This window comes from Microtus ochrogaster, chromosome X (assembly GCF_000317375.1).
Source record: "Microtus ochrogaster isolate Prairie Vole_2 chromosome X, MicOch1.0, whole genome shotgun sequence".
Taxonomy (NCBI): Eukaryota; Metazoa; Chordata; class Mammalia; order Rodentia; family Cricetidae; genus Microtus; species Microtus ochrogaster.
In genome coordinates this window covers 22,631,232-22,648,905 of record NC_022026.1, presented here as the reverse complement: position 1 = coordinate 22,648,905, position 17,674 = coordinate 22,631,232, and the positions used below count along the sequence as shown (strand labels likewise).

Genomic DNA, 17,674 nt, shown 5'->3' with positions numbered 1-17,674 from the left:
TTGTGAGGTCAGAAGGGGCACACAGACTAGGTGAAATGTGACCAAGAGGCGAAGACACTGGCTGGAATCTGTAAAAGAACTCTGAGGAGCTGGAACAACACAGCAAATGCAACTCTAAACTGGCCCCCAGAATAAGCCCAGAAGTTTAGCAGAGAAAAGTAAGTTAGAAGAACAGTCCTCCCTTTAGTTACTTTGTAGCGCTCTTGCTCCTGTAGTACCATTGTCTTTTTTTCCCTACCCTTACACCATTCCTCCCAACTCCATGCTTCCCCTGCTTCCCAACCCCACAACAGACATTTCTGATGATCATTGGTAGAAACTTTATTTCTTGTTGGTTCCCAAACAATTGAATGGTAGGTGGGAAAGGGGAGAAAGGATCCTGTAACAGAGAAGGACCATGCTGGGCATGGTCGTACATGCAGATAACCGGAACACTCTGGAGGCTGAGGTGGGAGGGTTGCCTGAGTTATAGGCCAACCTAGCCTACATAGTGAGTCCCCAGCCACCCAGGGCTATAGGGTAAGACTGTCTCCAAAAACAGGGGAAGGTGCCAGAAGGGAGTGGGGGTGGGGCTTGCGCAGGTAAAGGGGGCAAGGGGCATTTCTCAAGTAGGGCATATTGAGTGGACAAGCAGCTACATAGGGGCATGAAATTGAAATTTAGCCACAGGGAGGAAGCAATGGGCATTGGATTCAGAATGGCAAGATGAGCAGGGGGAAGTTAGCATCACTTAGGGTGAGAGGACCCTGAGGTTCCATCAAGGGATTGAGTCTTAGGCTTCAGGCTTCAGAGAATAACATGGAGGAGGCCAGTAGGGGCTATGCAGACTGCAAGGAGACCCTCCAGGCCCCTCTCCTAGGGCCCCTCCTTTGGGAGGAATCTCACTGACGAGGCAGAACCGTTCACTGTAGTCTGGCTGCAGACTCTCAGTCAGCCCTTTAGACACACCACTCCAGGCCTAAAGACAGATATCCCCAGGTCAGAGGTCAATTAGAGGCAGGAAGCAAAAGACCCATGCTTGGGGCCAAAGGAGCCCTCAAAACTCTGCAACCATTGGGATTACAGAAAGGATACCCAAGTTCCAGGGCCCCTAATACCACAGTTGCCATCTGCATCACAAATCTCTTTTGCTCTGTCTCTTTGCCTAGCCCACCCTCCACTTGGTCAGCCACATCCTGATGATGCAGGCCCCCTCCTGCCTCCACTCTGCCCCCCTCACAGTCTGTCTCGCTAGCTGCTAGCTGGCAGTTGGCAGCTGATAGCCTGCAGTATGCGTATGGCGGTGTTCTCACCGAAAAGTTCCCGTTGTATTCAGTAACCAGATCCTCTAGATTCTTGATGGTGGGAATTCGAGGCATTGCCCTGAGCAGAAAGAGGGGGGAGCAGAAGCATTAAATTAAAGCTCCTTTATGACCCTGCATTCAACTGGTCAGCGTGGAACCTCCAGCTTCCTCTCCAAGCCCTCATCATAGCTCTTGATGCTCTCCCTCTGCCAATCCTGAAATAACCCCACCACCCCCCACCTCATTTTCAGGGCTTCCTGAACTCTCACCGTTCCAGCCAACAATACACAAAGATCAGGGTAATAATCAATCCCATGGAGCCAACGGGGATGAGCACAGCTTCCAGGGCAAACACGGAAGGATTCTCTGTAGAAGAAAAGGAAAGGAAAATGAGCCTTGCGTTTGTGGCACTCATAAGACATGGATGCCAGGCACCCTGCCAAACACACTCCTTCTGCTTACTTTCTCCACAGCTCCTGAAAGGGAGGAACAGTGTTTATCTACATTTTACAGACGGATAAACCAAATCAAAGAGGTCAGCCCTGATCCAAGGGTATCTCCACTCTGCAGATTCTATGGAATGCTGTCCAAACCTCCTACACATTCCATATTCCCTTTGAGCACCCTTTGGGGAGCCACTCGCCTACTCTGGCTGCACCCCTTCTCATCCCTACATAGAAAACGTTGTTTCATAATGATTGAGTTTGAACAGTGGGTGGAGGTAGAGGCTTAGAAATAGCGAGATAAAGCAAACAATAGTGGTAGTGTGTTACAAAGGTTGGGATACTGGGTTTATGATTTAGGGGTCATGTATTTGGGTCACTTTACCCTTTGCCGTTTCGCTTCCCCAGTGAATAGGTTGGCTCCATTTACTCCAGTGTTGAGCACTTCCACAGAGTGGGTTAAAGCGGCTCCGAACCCGGAATGTGTACAGTTTCTGCCCATCCACACTAGGCAGGGAGAATCTAGGGTTCTGATCCACTATTTGTTCCTGGGGAGAAGAAGGATGGGGGAAAGATGGTTGTCTATAAAGGAAGAGAGAATGGAAACATTCTTGCCTATACCTTAATGTCATCTTCTGATTCTTCCAATTTATCTTCGGGTTCTTCCGACTTCTGGTTCTTTCCAGTTCCAGGAAAACAAAACAAGAAACTGGTTCTGGTTCCTCCCAGGTCTACTTTGCTTCTTTCCTGACTACTCACAACGCGCTGGTCCCTTTTCTAACTTGGCTCAGAAGTGGATCTCCCCTCCATATCCACTCACTGTCTCCCTCATGAATGCATCAGGAAGAGGACGGGTGGGAGAGTCAGAGCGAAAGCTCACTGGTGGTGATAGAAGAAATGAAGCCAGCCGGTGGTGGTGCACGCCTTTGACCCCAGCACCCAGGAGGTAGAGGCAGGTGAATCTCAGTGAGTTCGAGGCCAGTCTGGTCTCGGAAAACCAAAGGCAAAAAGAGAAAGAAAGTATGGCTAGAGGAGCTGGGAGGCAGAGAACTGGAGCTTAGCATTAGGTCCTTCTATCTGGCTAGTTGAGTTCTTTCTCCTCTCTTGCTTGGCCTTAGCTACCGCATCCACACCCGCAAGTCTCTCACCGTCCAGCTTCGATCTCTGTCACTCCGGTACTGCACCAAGTGTTGCAAACAGTGTTCCGTGTATGTGCTTTTCCAGCTCAGCTCTAGCTGGGATTCACTCAGGTTGTAAAGGGTTAGATTCTCTGGAGCCCATGGGATCACTGGAGATATGTGTGCGTGTGGTCATTGCCCTGGCCTAGACAAGTCAGGATCTTGGAGGTAATTCTCCTTATCCCTCCCCCTCCCCCATCCCAAACCCCTATCTTCTCCCTTCTGCCCCTGGCCAACAACGAGGAAGGAAAAAAATCCTTAAAGTTCAGTGCCCTCAAACTCCCTGGCCTCTTGGTTACTTCTTTCCTGATTACCAAGATTCTGCAGGTTTAGCTTCTGTTCAGCCTGCCTCTGGGGTCTCCGGGGGTCCTGGAGCTGGACCACAAATGTCTGGTAGAGCTGGATCTCCTCTTTTTGTATCTGACAACCGGAAGTAATCTCTTCTGAGAACAGATAGTGGCGACACTCCCGGAATTTATTATCAGATCTCTGGTACCTAGAGAACGGTTATAAGAAAGAAGGATGACGGGGCAAACGTGGGCGCTGCATACATCCATAGCCTAGCCTCATCTCATGGGAACTGACAACTTAGCCCATGAGAAACCAGTATGGTGCCTGAGAAGCTGGCTACCCTCTTTTTGGATTCCCATGCAGTCTCTCTCAGCTAGTCCACCTTCTTTTCTTTCCTGTGCTACCCACCCTCCCTTCTCATACCTATAGTGCAGAGTCAGGTTGATTGGCTGGGGCTCAGAACTGCTATTCCAAGTACAATTCATATACTCGACATTGAACACAAAGCATTGAACCTCTGGGAGGGGCCGAGGAGGAACACTGATGTGTCCATGGAAGAAACCTAATTTGGGAACAAAATGAAGTAGTGGAGTAGAAGAAAAGAAATCTTGATCAGGAGAAGCAGAGTGAGGCAGAGAGCCCTTGCCCAGGCCCTCCCCACTCTACTCTTTAGAGTCATTATAATGGCCACTATCAGGCTCCAGATTTCTTCCATACAGTCCTTTCCCCATAGCCTTTCTCCTCTCAACAACCCCCTCTGGTCCTAGATTTCCTACCAGTTTTGGTGTCTTCATTTCCACTGGGCATGAGAACCTTGGAGCTCCACCCTTCCCCTAGCAGGAGCAGCTGAAGCAGTAAGAAGGATCTAGGTGGCAATAATGGTTTCAACATGGCGCTTGCTCCTCTTTCTCTCGGCGTAGTGGTGTAGTCTGTGTGGTTTGAACTGGTTTCTGAAAACCCCGCCCCACCCATACATTTCCTTTTGTCGTAGCATCCGGTGGAAAGAACCTTAGAAACCACGTCTGTGGGGGGGTGGGGTGGTAAATGAGTTCAGTGACATAGGCTAAGTCCTCTGGGAGATTGGGTTCTGCTGCAAGGTGATGTTAGGTCAAGATTAATACTTGATCAACAACAGTCTCGCAGAGTTAAGAATCTTCAGGCCACCTAGGTCAAAGAAGGAGCTGCTGAATCCCCACCCCCCACTACACTCCATCATTCCCAATCACATTCTCCACTAAGTTATCTTTTAGAGTAGAGAGTTTGAACACCCCTCATTCTGTGTTATGATCCTTCCTTGACTAAGTCACCCTTAAACCTCTATCAAAGTCCTACAGTCTTGGGAGGATGGAAAATGCTGGCTTGATTCATGTGGGCACATATATAGCTAGCTGTCTTTCCTCTGACCTAACCTGAACTAGAATAGTCACCCCTGGCTGCTGCCTGAGCTTGGTCCCTCTTAACACTGCTAGAGCTGGCTTCTCAAATGAAGGAACAACGGTACTAGCTTCAGGCTCCTCCATTCCCTGCACATCTGCTTCTCTTCCTGTCTTTCTTGTCCTGGTTAAAGGTATCATCACCTGCCAAACTTGAAACCTCAGGATCCTCTTCATATCCCCCTTCTCTCCCATGCTGGGAATCCAATCAGCCCTGGTTTTGTGGTATTTGTCCCAGCAGTTTCCTCTTTTCTGGTACCACAGCCACTGCACTAAATCAACCTCTCATTACCTCTAAGTCACGACTATCCCTGTCCCCTTTCTAAAGGGCCTGCTCTCTATCTAGTCCTTTCTTCATTCTGTGGCTAGATTTGCCTTCCCTCAAAGCACAAGGTTGATTAGAGAAGCCATTTACTGAAATTGTTTATCCAGCCAACATTTATTGAGTCTTTATTATGTGCTAGGTACAGTGTTTATGTTCTGAGAACATAGGACAAATAAGATGTCATCATTTTAGAAGCTCATAGATAAGTGGGAGAACATATAAATAATACAATCTACTGTAATGAGTTCTCCAGAATAGATGTGGAGAATCTCTGAAACACAGTTGTACAAAGGTCGGAACCAGACAGATGCTCTTTTCCTAAGCCTGATTTGCTACTCCATTTTCTCTCTGCTAAAATTACACTCATTTTTTTTCCAGATTCTGCTTTAAAAGCATCTCTTCAGTAAAGTGCCCTTGAAATACCCTCTTTCCATCTTGGTCAATTTAGTTACTTCTCTTTCTCTGGGAAAGGTGGGGTGGCGATGGTGAGACAGGGTCTCATGGACGCAGCTGGCCCCAAATTGGTATGCAGTGAGGCCAGCTTTGAACTCCTGATCCCTCTGTCTCCCTCTCCTAAAGTGCCCGGAATTACAAGGAAGTGCCAGCATGCTTGGCTTGTGATCCTCACCTTAACCATACCTTCTAAAAACCCCTTTGGTCAAAGAAAATCACCAATTTGGAGTGCACATGTCTTTTGGGAGGCTACCATTTGGCCTATGACAGAGGGGGTTATTCACCTCAGTCTTCAGACACTATCCATAGCCTTTAGAATTAAGATTCCATTAATCTATACTAGCCACACTGCATACATGTTTGCATACTCTTTGATTTCACTACTGCCTAACATAGAGAAGAATCCCCTCTTAGAATGGCCAAACTCTACCACCAAACCTGAGTTACCAGGGGAATCAACCGGAAGCAATAAGAACTCTCATTCAGTGCTGGTGGGGATGGAAGACTCCAGGTTAATTCCCCCTTCTTGATTTTGTTTTGTCTTTTTGAGACAGGTTTCTCTGTGTAGCCCTGGCTGTCCTGGAACTCACTTTGTAGACTAGGGTTGCCTCTATCTCAGAGATCCACCTGCCTCTGCCTCTCAACTAAAGGCATGCATTACCATGCCTGGCGGCATTTTTCTACCCTCCCCTTAAAGCTCTCTGTACTTATATAAAAAAAAAGCTCTCTGTACTTTGGGTGATAATGATGTACCAATGTAGAATATGAATTCAGCAGTTTAACAAAATGTACCATTCTAGGGTGAGATGAGGAGGCCGAGGGAGTGAACTGGAGCAGTTTCAGCTTCACAGCAATATTAAGCAAACGGAACTAACTCTACCTTGCCAGGAACCTGAAATTGCTCCAATTTTTTCAAACAAAGTCTCAAATTCACTGTGTAGCTAAAGGTGATCTAGAATCCTGGTCTTTCACCTCCAGTCGAAAGTGTTGGGATTACAGGCATGTACCACTATCTTTAGCTGCCATTTCTGTCTTTGAAGGCCTTCAGAGGTGACTCAAAAGTCACACCAGTAGATTTTCCTCTACGCAATAAGATTATAGTTTTTTAAGGTGGCCTTTGTAATTCTCCTCCAGTGGCCCCACTGCTAAGGATTTAGACTTGTGGGACCCTTATCAGTATTTCACTTGCTACTTATTCATTCATTCGTTCATTCGTTAATTCATCTATCTATCTATCTATCTATCTATCTATCTATCTATCTATCTATCTATCTTGCTGTCTGTTTGTTTGTTTGTTTGTTTGTTTGAGACAGAGTCTCTCTATGTAGCCTTGGCAGTCCTCAAACTCTCTATGGGCCTCAAACTCAGAGATCAGTCTGTCTCTCTCTCCAGAGTGCTAGAATTACGGTCATTATATCACCATGACCAGATACTTATTTTGTGTGCATGTGTGCAAATTTGTGTGAACAAGTAAGTTCCTTCCAGCATATGGGTCCTGGGGATTGAACTCAGGCTATTGGGCTTGGTGGCAAGCACCTTTAGTTGATGAGCCATTTTGCTGGTCCTGATTTTAGTACTTCAATTATGGCACTTTAACATTTTTTTTCTCTAAAAAAATACCATAATAGACAGACTATCACCTATGTAATACTGGGCACGCAAATTTTTTTAAAAGATTTATTTATTTATTATGTATACAACATTGTGCCTGCATATATGCTCACACGCCAGAAGAGGGCGCCAGATCTCATTACAGATGGTTGTGAGCCACCATATGGTTGCTGGGAATTGAACTCAGGTCCTCTGGAAGAGCAGGGAGTTCTCTCAACCGTTGAGCCATCTCTCCAGCCCCCTGGGCACGCAAATTTTCACTCTTTGAAAACCAGCTTCCTTGAGCCAGGTATGTTGGTACACCTTTAATACCAGCGTAGGAGAGGCAAAGGCAGGAGGATCTCTGGGACTCTATATGGTCTAGATACAGCAAGCTCTAGGACAGCCAGTACAACATAGTGAAACACCACCCCCCAGCCTCCCACCCCCTCTCAAATAAAGAAAACCAGCTTCAGTCGGGTGGTGGTGACACACGCCTTTAATCCCAGCACTTGGGAGGCAGAGGCAGATCTCTGTGAGTTCGAGGCCAGCCTGGTCTACAGAGTGAGTTCCAGGACAGGAACCAAAACCACAGAGAAACCCTGTCTCGAAAAAAAAATTAATAATTTTTTGGTTTATTTATTTTGTTTTTATGCATACTAGTGTTGGATTGCATGTGTGTATATGTATGGCATGCGTGCGTGGTGCCTGTGGAGGTGAGAAGAAGGCGTCAGCTACTCTGGAAGTGAAGTCATGAAGGATTGGGTGCTACCATGTGGGTGCTGGGAGTCCCATTTAGGTCCTCTGCAAGAGCAACAAATGCTCTTAAGCACTGAGCCATCTCTCCAGCCCTAGATATATTATTAATATTTGGTTTTTCTTGACAAGGTTTCTCTGTGTAGCTATGGAGCCTGTCCTGGAACTCACTCTGTAGCCCAGGCTGGCCTTGAACTCATAGAGATCAGCCTGCCTCTGCCTCCTGAGTGCTGGGACTAAAGGCACGCACCACCACTGCCCAGCTCCAAGATTTATTAATTTTTACTCACTGTGTTTGAGTGTTTTGCCTGCATGTCAGTCTATGCACCATATGCCAAAAGGATCCAGAAGAAGGCGTCAGAACCTTAGGAACTGGAGTTATAGGCTATTGTTAGGTCATCAGATAGGTGTCATGAATTGACTCCTTGCCCTCTGGAACAGCAGGCAGTGCTCTTAATCCTTCTGCCACCTCTGCAGGTCCTCTTTTTTAAATTGATTATTTATTGAGACAGGGTCTCACTCTGTTGCCCTGGCTGTCCTGGAACTCACAGAGACTGCCTGCTTCTGCCTCAGGAATGCTAGGGTTTAATGCCCTTTGCCACCAAGCCTGGCAAATATTCTTTTTTCCATTTATTTATTTGTTTGCTTATTGTATGTACGTACGTGGAGGTCAGAGGACAGGTTGCAAGAGTCATTTCTCTGCTTCCATCATATAAAAAGGAAGGAGTCTATTCTGGTACTTTGCAGTGGCAAAGATCTTCTGCCTTCTGGCTGGCCTTTAAATTGGAAGTGCATGGACACTTTGTGGGTTCATAGATGCAATTTTTCATGATAGAAAACATCTGATACTTTGTATAAACACTGTTTTGTGAAGAACATGACCATTTTCTCCTCTTCCTTTTCCCTTTTTCTTTTGATAGGGCCTGGAAGCTTTAGGGGGCAGGTGGCTCTCTGGGCTTTCTGTGAATTCTAGGCCAGCTTGTGCTATATAGAGAGTTCCAGGCCACCTGTGGTTACAGTGGGGTGACCCTGTCTCAAAAATGAGGTGTGTGTATCACTATGTAGTTAGGGCTGGAAGTGAACTTGCCGGTCTATTGAGTTGTGGGAATTACAGGTGTGCAACACACTAAGCTACACCCTTTGGTCTTTTTGAGATAGGGTGTCAGTATGCTGCTGTGGACGGCCTGCTGACATCACCACATCTGTGTCTGTGTTGGCATTTTTTGTTTGTTTGTTTGTTTGGTTGGTTTGTTTTTTGGTTGTTGAGACAGGGTCTCTCTTTGTGTAGTCCTGGCTGTCCTGGAGCTAGCTCCCTGGGTAGACCAGGCTGGCCTTGAACCCAGAGATTCTCCAGTACTGGGATTAAAGGTGTGTGCCAGCAACCTGACTTTTTTTTTTTTTTTGGTTTTTTGGTATTTTGAGACAGGATCACATTACATAGACTTGGTTGCCCTGGAAATCACTATAGACCAGGCTGGTCTCAAACTCACAGAGTAAGCCTGACTAAGGTTTAATAAACAACAGAAAACAAGATTAGAAAGTTTTGGTGTAGAGGGGCTGTAACTGCCGGGGGAGATGAAAGCAAGCACTTCAGCTTTATACAGATGTTTTCTTTTTTGAGACAGGATCTTTTGTATCTCGGTCCATAGGTGCTTTCTTAAACAATGGTAGTCTCTAATCTTTACGACTGTCGTTTAAAGGAAGAATTAGCATACCCATTATCCAGATGTGGAAACTAAGAAACTCAGTGATTAGTAAAAGAAGCAGTTATTAACCAAACCAAACATTCCTGAGCACTTATTTTAGGCCAAGAACTGAGTGAGGCGACGGGAACCCAGTTCCAGTTAGAGCTCAGCCCAGCGGCAGCCTTCCCCATTTCAGTTCTGCACCTCCAGCACAGGCCATGCGGGTGGATTTTTAGTGGGTGAAATTGACTTTCCCTCCTAGGGCCCAAAGCTCCCGGGCTGTGCTCCGCCCCGCGCTGGCGAGGCCCCACCCCCTCTGCAGTCAGTATTGTCCGACGGTACCCAGCGTCCCTCGGCAGTTTCCGGCAGTAATCGAGAGTTTCTAACGTGCCCCGCCTCCGCCACCCCCCTTCTTTCGGCCTCAGTCCTCTCCACCGCCGCCCGGCTTGCTCCCTCCGGTCCTCGGCCCTCCGCCCCTTCCCTCCCCACCTCGCCTGGCCCTGCAGGCGCCTCCGGCGGTACGGGCTGGGCAAGATGGCGGCTTTCGGGATCTTGAGCTACGAGCACCGACCCCTGAAGCGGCTGCGGTTGGGGCCTCCCGATGTGTACCCTCAAGATCCCAAACAGAAAGAGGTGCGTTCACAAATCCAGGTTCCCGCGGGGTCCGGGCAGGTGATTAGTATCATAGGAAGAGACACTGACAGTTCAGGGAAGGGGGGGGCGGGGCGATTAGGTGAGAGCAAAAGTCCCAAAAGGGGGAAGAGTAGAGTGGACTGGTGCCGGAGAGTAGGGGCTGCCGGCAGTTCCGGTTGGTGTACAGGCAATGGCTCGCGAGCCACGCCAGAGGTGCCCCCCTCCACACTCGTGCGGGCGCTCACACACAAACCTCAGAAAGTTGTTAGGGCCAGCTTGGTGAGGTGCCTGCAAGGGAAGAGTGCTGTTGAGGTCTCTCTGGGGGATGTGGGAATCTCATTGACTGTGGGGGTGAGGGTGGGGTCCGAATGAACATTAGGGCTGGGCTTTAAATAACAACCTCTTCTACTCGGAATCCTCCTCCCTTTCTTCCCTTCTGCCCTTTTTTACACCCTCTTCTCCAAGGCGAATGGGAGTGAGCTAAAATGCTGTTTTTCTGCCTTAGGATGAACTGACGGCTTTGAATGTAAAACAAGGTTTCAATAACCAGCCTGCTGTCTCTGGGGATGAACATGGCAGTGCCAAGAACGTCAACTTCAATCCTGCCAAGGTGAGAGAACCCTGCCAGGCTGAAGGAAAAGGCTGGAAAGCATCTGGGAAAGAGCAAAGGTTCTGGGTTGGGAAAACTTAAAGGGATAACCTAAATGGCAGAGTTCGTAACCCAGGGCAGCTGCCAACCTGGTGCTCCCTACCACAGTGGCACCTGGGTACCCCTTCTTACCGCACTGAGATACACTTTTCTTCCTCTAGATCAGTTCCAACTTCAGCAGCATTATTGCCGAGAAGTTACGCTGCAATACTTTCTCTGATACCAGTCGCAAAAAGTCCCTCATGAACCAGAAGGACAACTTCTGGCTGGTGACTGCACGATCTCAGAGTGCTATTAACACCTGGTTCACCGACCTGGCTGGCACCAAACCACTCACAAACCTAGCTAAAAAGGTGAGGTACTGTTTCTCGTTCTTAGGGTCAACGTGGGGAATGTGTCAGGTACCTACCTATGTTCTGATACTAAGCTACGTGGTATCAACTCCTGGGGTAATAGAGACCTCACTGTTTGTGATGTCCATCCAGGTCCCCATTTTCAGTAAAAAGGAAGAAGTGTTTGGATACTTAGCCAAATACACAGTGCCTGTGATGCGGGCTGCTTGGCTCATTAAGATGACCTGTGCCTATTATGCAGCAATGTCTGAGACTAAGGTTAAGAAGAAAAATACTGCTGACCCTTTCACGGGTAAGTGACTGCACACCTGGTGTGTCACCGATGGCTTCAAGGAGTGACAGACGCCTTAGTCTGTTTTCCTTGCTTCTGCGTGAATCTCACACTCACTCAGTTGGTAAGCATGGAGTGATTTGCTTATCTACCGTGGTCAGGTACTGGGCTGTAAAGATGACCAGCATATAATCTCTGCTCTTTGGATCTTAGTGGAGATGCGAAGGCATATGTAGCATAATTCAATATAGAAAGTGGTGAATGCCAACAGAGTAGGCAGACGATTCTCTGCGACTTCAATGGACATAGTGATTACTTGCTTTAAGGAGGTGCCATTTGTCTCCAGGGTAAGAGGATGAATAGAGCTCGGGATTGTGGTGATTGTGAGTGGAAGCAGGGGAGACAGGAGTATTCGAAGCCTAAGAATACTATCAAATATCTCCCTTTTCTGTATTTTCTTTAGAATGGACTCAAATCATTACTAAGTACTTATGGGAACAGCTACAGAAGATGGCTGAATACTATCGGCCAGGGCCTGCAGGAAGTGGAGGCTGTGGTTCTACTATAGGACCCTTGCCCCATGATGTAGAGGTGGCAATCAGGCAGTGGGACTACAATGAGAAGCTCGCCATGTTCATGTTTCAGGTAGGTGCAAGGGGCATGTCGTACATGGCATTGACTTACACCTTACCCTGTGTTGTCGGTATAGAATGGAATTTGCCCGTTGCCTTGCCCTCACTGTGGTTCTCTTCATCCTTCCATTTCCTTTATCTGCCTTACCTCTAATAGTTCCCTGCTATCCATAGGATGGAATGCTGGACAGACATGAGTTCCTGACTTGGGTGCTTGAGTGTTTTGAGAAAATACGCCCTGGAGAGGACGAATTGCTTAAATTGCTGCTTCCTCTACTGCTTCGAGTAAGACCTAGACCTAGAGAGGGAGTGTTTGAAGGGATCCGAGGAAGGGTTAGGATCAGAGAGCAGTGTCTCTTGGAGAAAACTAGGGGCTCTGTTGGTCATGTCTTCACAGTACTCAGGGGAATTTGTCCAGTCTGCCTATCTGTCCCGCCGCCTTGCCTACTTCTGTACCCGGAGACTGGCTCTACAGCTGGATGGCGTGAGCAGTCACTCATCTCATGTTATATCTGCTCAGTCAACAAGCTCTCTGCCCACCACTCCTGCACCTCAGCCCCCAACTAGCAGTACACCCTCGACTCCCTTTAGTGACCTGCTTATGTGTCCTCAGCACCGGCCCCTGGTTTTTGGCCTGAGCTGTATCCTTCAGGTAGGTACTAGAGGGCCGAAGAGAGTGTAAAGAACTAACAGCGCTCATCCTGGAGAACGGGGTGAGTCCAACTCAGAGGTGGGAGCTGGCACTGAGGATTCAAGAATTAGTGTTTCTCTGCTTTTTTTGTTGTTTGTTTTTCCGAGCTGGTCCTGGAATTTGTCCTGTAGACCAAGCTGGCCTTGAACTCACAGAAAACTGCTTGCCTCAGCCTTCCAGGTGCTAGGATTAAAGGCATTCACTACCACCATGTGGCTGTTTCTCTGTAATAGGACGATCCCTTTTAGAGGTTTTGGAATTTTCTCCCAGAACTAAGTAGTAGGCCCAAGGCTTCTTAGGAAAGCGCTGAGAATAATAGTGTGTACAGTCCCAAACTTAGAAAGAAGAGGCAGGGGGATTGTGAGTTCAAAGTCAGCATAAGCTCCATAGCCAATTGAACCCTTGTCTGAAATACTATACAAATAATTAAAAAGAGGAAGGTGAGGAGGAGGGGATGATACTTGCCCCAAGGACTCAGTCATAGTAAACCTAATTCAGATGGGAAACCTAAGGGAGGTGACTCGGAAGTGGGGATTCTAGAGAGGCATCCATGCTAACTGGGTTTGACTTATCTGTTCGTCTGGCAGACCATCCTCCTGTGTTGTCCCAGTGCCCTAGTTTGGCACTACTCATTGACTGATAGTCGAATTAAGACTGGCTCTCCACTTGACCACCTGCCCATTGCTCCCTCCAACTTGCCCATGCCAGAGGGTAATAGTGCCTTCACTCAGCAGGTAAGTTTAAACACTACCTTGGTATTTCAAAGTTGTGATGCGATGCTAAATTGTTTTTCCAGAAATAGTGGTTTGGGGTCTGCTACTGTTTTATGTTTCTGCTTTGTTTTTTGAGACAGACTCTTGCTAAGTAGCCTTTGCTGACCTGAAAGTTGCTCTGTAGACCAGGCAGGCCTCGAACTTAATGGTGATCCTTCTGCCTCTGCCTCCCAAGTGCTAGATTACAGGCAGGCATATACTACCATGCCCAGCTTTCGGCTATTCTTCTTTTAGCTTTTTATGTATCTGTTTCCTTAAAGCTTTTTAAAAAAATTATTGCAGGTGCGTGCAAAATTGCGAGAGATTGAACAGCAGATCAAGGAGCGAGGACAAGCAGTTGAGGTTCGCTGGTCTTTTGATAAGTGCCAGGAAGCTACTGCAGGTGGGTGTCAGAAGGCAGAAGCTAAGAAAGGATGGCGATGGGTGCCTAGATATCTGAGACTCCGAATACACGGAACCTCTGGCTAACTCCCCTCTGCTGTTTGTTTTGTCCTCAGGTTTCACCATTGGACGGGTGCTCCACACTTTAGAAGTACTAGACAGCCATAGTTTTGAGCGCTCTGACTTTAGTAATTCTCTTGACTCCCTTTGTAATCGAATTTTTGGACTGGGGCCTAGTAAGGATGGTCATGAGGTGAGTAAGAGAAACAGAAAGAACAAAACCCTTGCAGGAGAAGCAGTCTGGATAAGGGTAAGGTTAGTAACACATTGATAGTAGGAGACCCTGAGACCCCTGAACTGATGATCTTCTTGGTGCCTGGTCCCAGGATGTTTTTAGGTGGGGCCTATGTTTTTGAAAGAGGAACTCAGTTCTTTCGTCCCCAGCCTTCCGTTACTTATCCTCATCAAATCCTTTGCTTGCAGATTTCCTCAGATGATGATGCTGTGGTATCATTATTATGTGAATGGGCTGTGAGCTGCAAGCGCTCTGGTCGGCATCGTGCTATGGTAGTAGCCAAGCTCCTGGAGAAGAGACAAGCCGAAATTGAGGCTGAGGTTAGAGGCTAAGAAAAGGGAGTGAGTTGCCCAATGGAAAGAATAACTGGGTTTGGACACATTGGAGTGATTGATTGAGATAGAAGTGGGACTGGGACTGGGCCTGAAGGATTGGAAAGAACCCATAGAGAGCTCTCGTCTTGGCACGTACCTGTAATTCCACCATGTGAAAGGTTTATATAGAGGATCATGGTTACAAAGCCAACCAGGCCTAGCTAGAGAGACTGTCTCAAAAGTTAAAAAAGCTGAGTGTGGTGGTGGACACCTTTAATCCCAGCACCTAGGAGCCTGAGGCATGCAGATCTCTGAATTTGAGGCCAGCCCGGTGTAATTTGGAACAGCTAGTGCCACATAGACTCTGTTTCAAAACAAAGTTGTAAAAAAATGCTGGGCTGAGCCATGGTGGTACACCCTTTTAATCCCAGCACTTGGGAGACAGAGGCAGGCAGATCTCTGTGAGTTCGAGGCCAGCCTGGTCTATAAGAGCTAGTTCCAGGACAGGCTCTAAAAGCTACAGAGAAACCCTCTCTTGGGGAAAAAAAAAGCTAGACATGGTCTTGCATGGCATTAATCTCAGCACTCATTTGGGAGGCAAAGGCAGGCCAATCTCTTATGAGTTTGCGACCAGCCAGAGCTGCATAGTGAGATCTTGCCTCACGAAACTAAACAAATAAATAAAAGTGGCAGAGACCTTACAGGGAATGTTAAGGACATAAGGCACAAATAGAAAAGAGCTGATGGATTAATTGGTTAGAGAAGAGATCAAGGCTGTAGTTGGGAGGTGGCAAAGGAAATGAGAAGTATGGGATGGAGGCAAGACAGGTGACTCCCGAGGTTACACAGTGAAGAGTGAAGAATCAGGGAAAAGTCACTCCTCACTTTGTTCTCTCGTCTTGCAGCGTTGTGGAGAATCTGAAGCAGCTGATGAGAAGGGTTCCATCGCCTCTGGTTCCCTTTCTGCTCCTAGTGCACCCATATTCCAGGATGTCCTCCTGCAGTTTCTGGATACACAGGCTCCCATGCTGAGTATGGACACCTATAATCTTCTAGTTACCTTGCCTAAATTCAGTTATAAGCTATGTACTCAGAAAACTTGAGGAAGGACCTTCTGGCACTGGACAGTTGTGGTGCACACCTTTAATCATAGCACTAGAGATAGAGGCAGGTGAATTTCTGAGTTCAAGGTCAGTCTGGTCTACAGAGCAAGTTTCAGGACAGCCAGGACTACACAGAAAAACCGTCAAAAAAGCAAAAGCCAGGCAGTGGTAGCACCCGCCTTTAATCCCAGCACTCAGGAGGCAGAGGCAGGTGGATGATCTCTGAGTTTGAGATCAGCCTTTTGTACAGAGTTCCAGGATAGTCAAAGCTACACAAATTCTGCCTCAAGGACACAAAAAAGGACCTTCTAGTCTATACTTCTGTCTTTGACTCTGAAAAATTACTTTTAGGCATAATTCTATTCCTTGATGGTCTCACAATTTTCATAGAATAGAGAAATGCAAAGAATAAACACAAGAACATTTGAGCAAAGCATTTTTCCTATATGCACAGGAGCAATGATAGTCTGTTCATTCTGAGGTGGTGGTGGACAGCATGAAGTGTTGTAGCCACCCGTTTTTTAAATATTTGAGTATGGTTACTTTTCCTGCATGTATGTTTGTGCACCATGTGCGTGTCTGGTACCTACAGAGGCCAGTGGAGGGCTTTGGATGCCCTGGAACTGGAGTTTATAGACAGTTGTAAGTTGCTATGAGGATGCTTGGAATCAAACCCTCTGGAAGAGCAGCCCGTGAATGCTCTTAACCACTGAGGCATTTTTCCAGCCCCACCAACCATACTTTGTATGTGTAGGCAGTTTCTGGATTTTTTTCTTCCTGTTCTTGCCTCAGGGATATCTCTGTAGTATTCTAAGAGCACCATTACTGAAGCATGTCCCTATCTCTTTTTGTCCCGTCTTGTGTTCTGCTAACTTAGCTTTCCTCATTCTTTTCTAGCTGATCCCCGCAGTGAGAGTGAACGAGTGGAATTCTTTAACTTAGTACTGCTTTTCTGTGAACTGATCCGACACGATGTTTTCTCCCACAACATGTACACCTGCACTCTCATCTCTCGGGGGGACCTTGCATTTGGAGCCCCTGGTCCTCGGCCTCCCTCTCCCTTTGATGATCCTGCAGATGACCCAGAGCGCAAGGAAGCTGAAGGCAGCAGCAGTAGTAAGCTAGAGGTGTGTGTCCTTTTCCTTGCTAGTAATTATTACATTTTGACACTCCCATTTTCACAGCTTCTAGAAGCTTCCGAGCATCTCTTTTACCCAAGAATGGTATTAGAACTTCGTGGTTTATAGAATAGTCTCATGTCAGTTTCTCACTTGCTCTTCACGAAAGGTCGGTGACGTACTCCTGCCTTCCTTTTAAAGCCGATGGAAACTGAGGCTTTACTTACTGGTTAAGTAACTGGACAAGGTTTGAATGCAGAACTTGGGCTTTCCTCCTGCCTCCTTGATTCAGTTCTCAGTGAACTTCCTGGACAGTGAAGAAGCACTCCGTGGGACTAAAGCAGGGAGTTGTTTTTGCATTTAAAGCTGCATTTAAGAAATGCAGTTTGTTGTGTGCCTGCAGGATCCAGGGCTCTCTGAATCTATGGACATCGACCCTAGTTCCAGTGTGCTCTTTGAAGACATGGAGAAACCCGATTTCTCAGTAAGATCCTGAGCATGGAAGAATCTAGCACCTTGGTTCTCCCCTTACGCCTCCTTTGGGAATTTCTTTGCCTCCTTTGCTTCTGAACGTGCTGCCTTTCGCCCTCTTAGTTGTTCTCCCCTACTATGCCTTGTGAGGGGAAGGGAAGTCCATCCCCTGAGAAACCAGATGTCGAAAAGGAAGTGAAGCCCCCACCCAAAGAGAAGATCGAGGGGACACTTGGGGTTCTTTATGACCAGCCACGACATGTGCAGTATGCCACACATTTTCCAATCCCACAGGTACTGTTCTCCAACATTTGTGATGGCTTGTTTTGAGCCCAGATTTTCATCCAAGGAATTTGCTGAGGGGCTAGACCTGTTCCCAAGGGTGTGGGTGTGTTTGAGAAGGGGCTTGAACATGGGAGTGTTGAGAGATACAAAGCATGCTCTTAAGAGGAGGGCAGGAAGCCGGGCGGTGGTGGCGCACGCCTTTAATCCCAGCACTCAGGAGGCAGAGGCAGGCGGATCTCTGTGAGTTCGAGGCCAGCCTGGTCTACAG

General features: G+C 47.4%; 2 protein-coding genes across 3 annotated transcripts in view; one reads left to right on the top strand and one right to left on the bottom strand.

The window, feature by feature from the left end:
* Positions 1-346: 346 nt before the first annotated feature.
* Positions 347-4,092, bottom strand: Il2rg (interleukin 2 receptor subunit gamma). Its single transcript, XM_013350510.1, has 8 exons — positions 3,972-4,092; positions 3,619-3,757; positions 3,219-3,400; positions 2,875-3,014; positions 2,112-2,274; positions 1,553-1,649; positions 1,293-1,362; positions 347-958 (listed from the first exon to the last, which is right to left on the bottom strand). The coding sequence occupies exons 1-8, from the start codon at positions 4,084-4,086 to the stop codon at positions 773-775; spliced, it is 1,092 nt and encodes a 363-aa protein (XP_013205964.1). The 5' UTR covers positions 4,087-4,092; the 3' UTR covers positions 347-772.
* A 5,698-nt stretch (positions 4,093-9,790) lies between these two features.
* Positions 9,791-17,674, top strand: part of Med12 (mediator complex subunit 12) — a 25,330-nt gene continuing 17,446 nt past the window's right edge. For both annotated transcript variants that reach the window (XM_005358586.2, XM_005358585.3), the window contains exons 1-15: positions 9,791-10,070; positions 10,576-10,680; positions 10,881-11,072; positions 11,205-11,364; positions 11,807-11,988; positions 12,150-12,260; positions 12,373-12,627; positions 13,254-13,400; positions 13,722-13,821; positions 13,937-14,073; positions 14,304-14,435; positions 15,335-15,461; positions 16,430-16,659; positions 17,054-17,134; positions 17,245-17,415. In XM_005358586.2, coding sequence (XP_005358643.1) covers positions 9,972-10,070; positions 10,576-10,680; positions 10,881-11,072; positions 11,205-11,364; positions 11,807-11,988; positions 12,150-12,260; positions 12,373-12,627; positions 13,254-13,400; positions 13,722-13,821; positions 13,937-14,073; positions 14,304-14,435; positions 15,335-15,461; positions 16,430-16,659; positions 17,054-17,134; positions 17,245-17,415 — 2,229 coding nt within the window. In that variant the 5' untranslated portion in view covers positions 9,791-9,971. The remainder of the gene's footprint in view (positions 10,071-10,575; positions 10,681-10,880; positions 11,073-11,204; positions 11,365-11,806; positions 11,989-12,149; positions 12,261-12,372; positions 12,628-13,253; positions 13,401-13,721; positions 13,822-13,936; positions 14,074-14,303; positions 14,436-15,334; positions 15,462-16,429; positions 16,660-17,053; positions 17,135-17,244; positions 17,416-17,674) is intronic.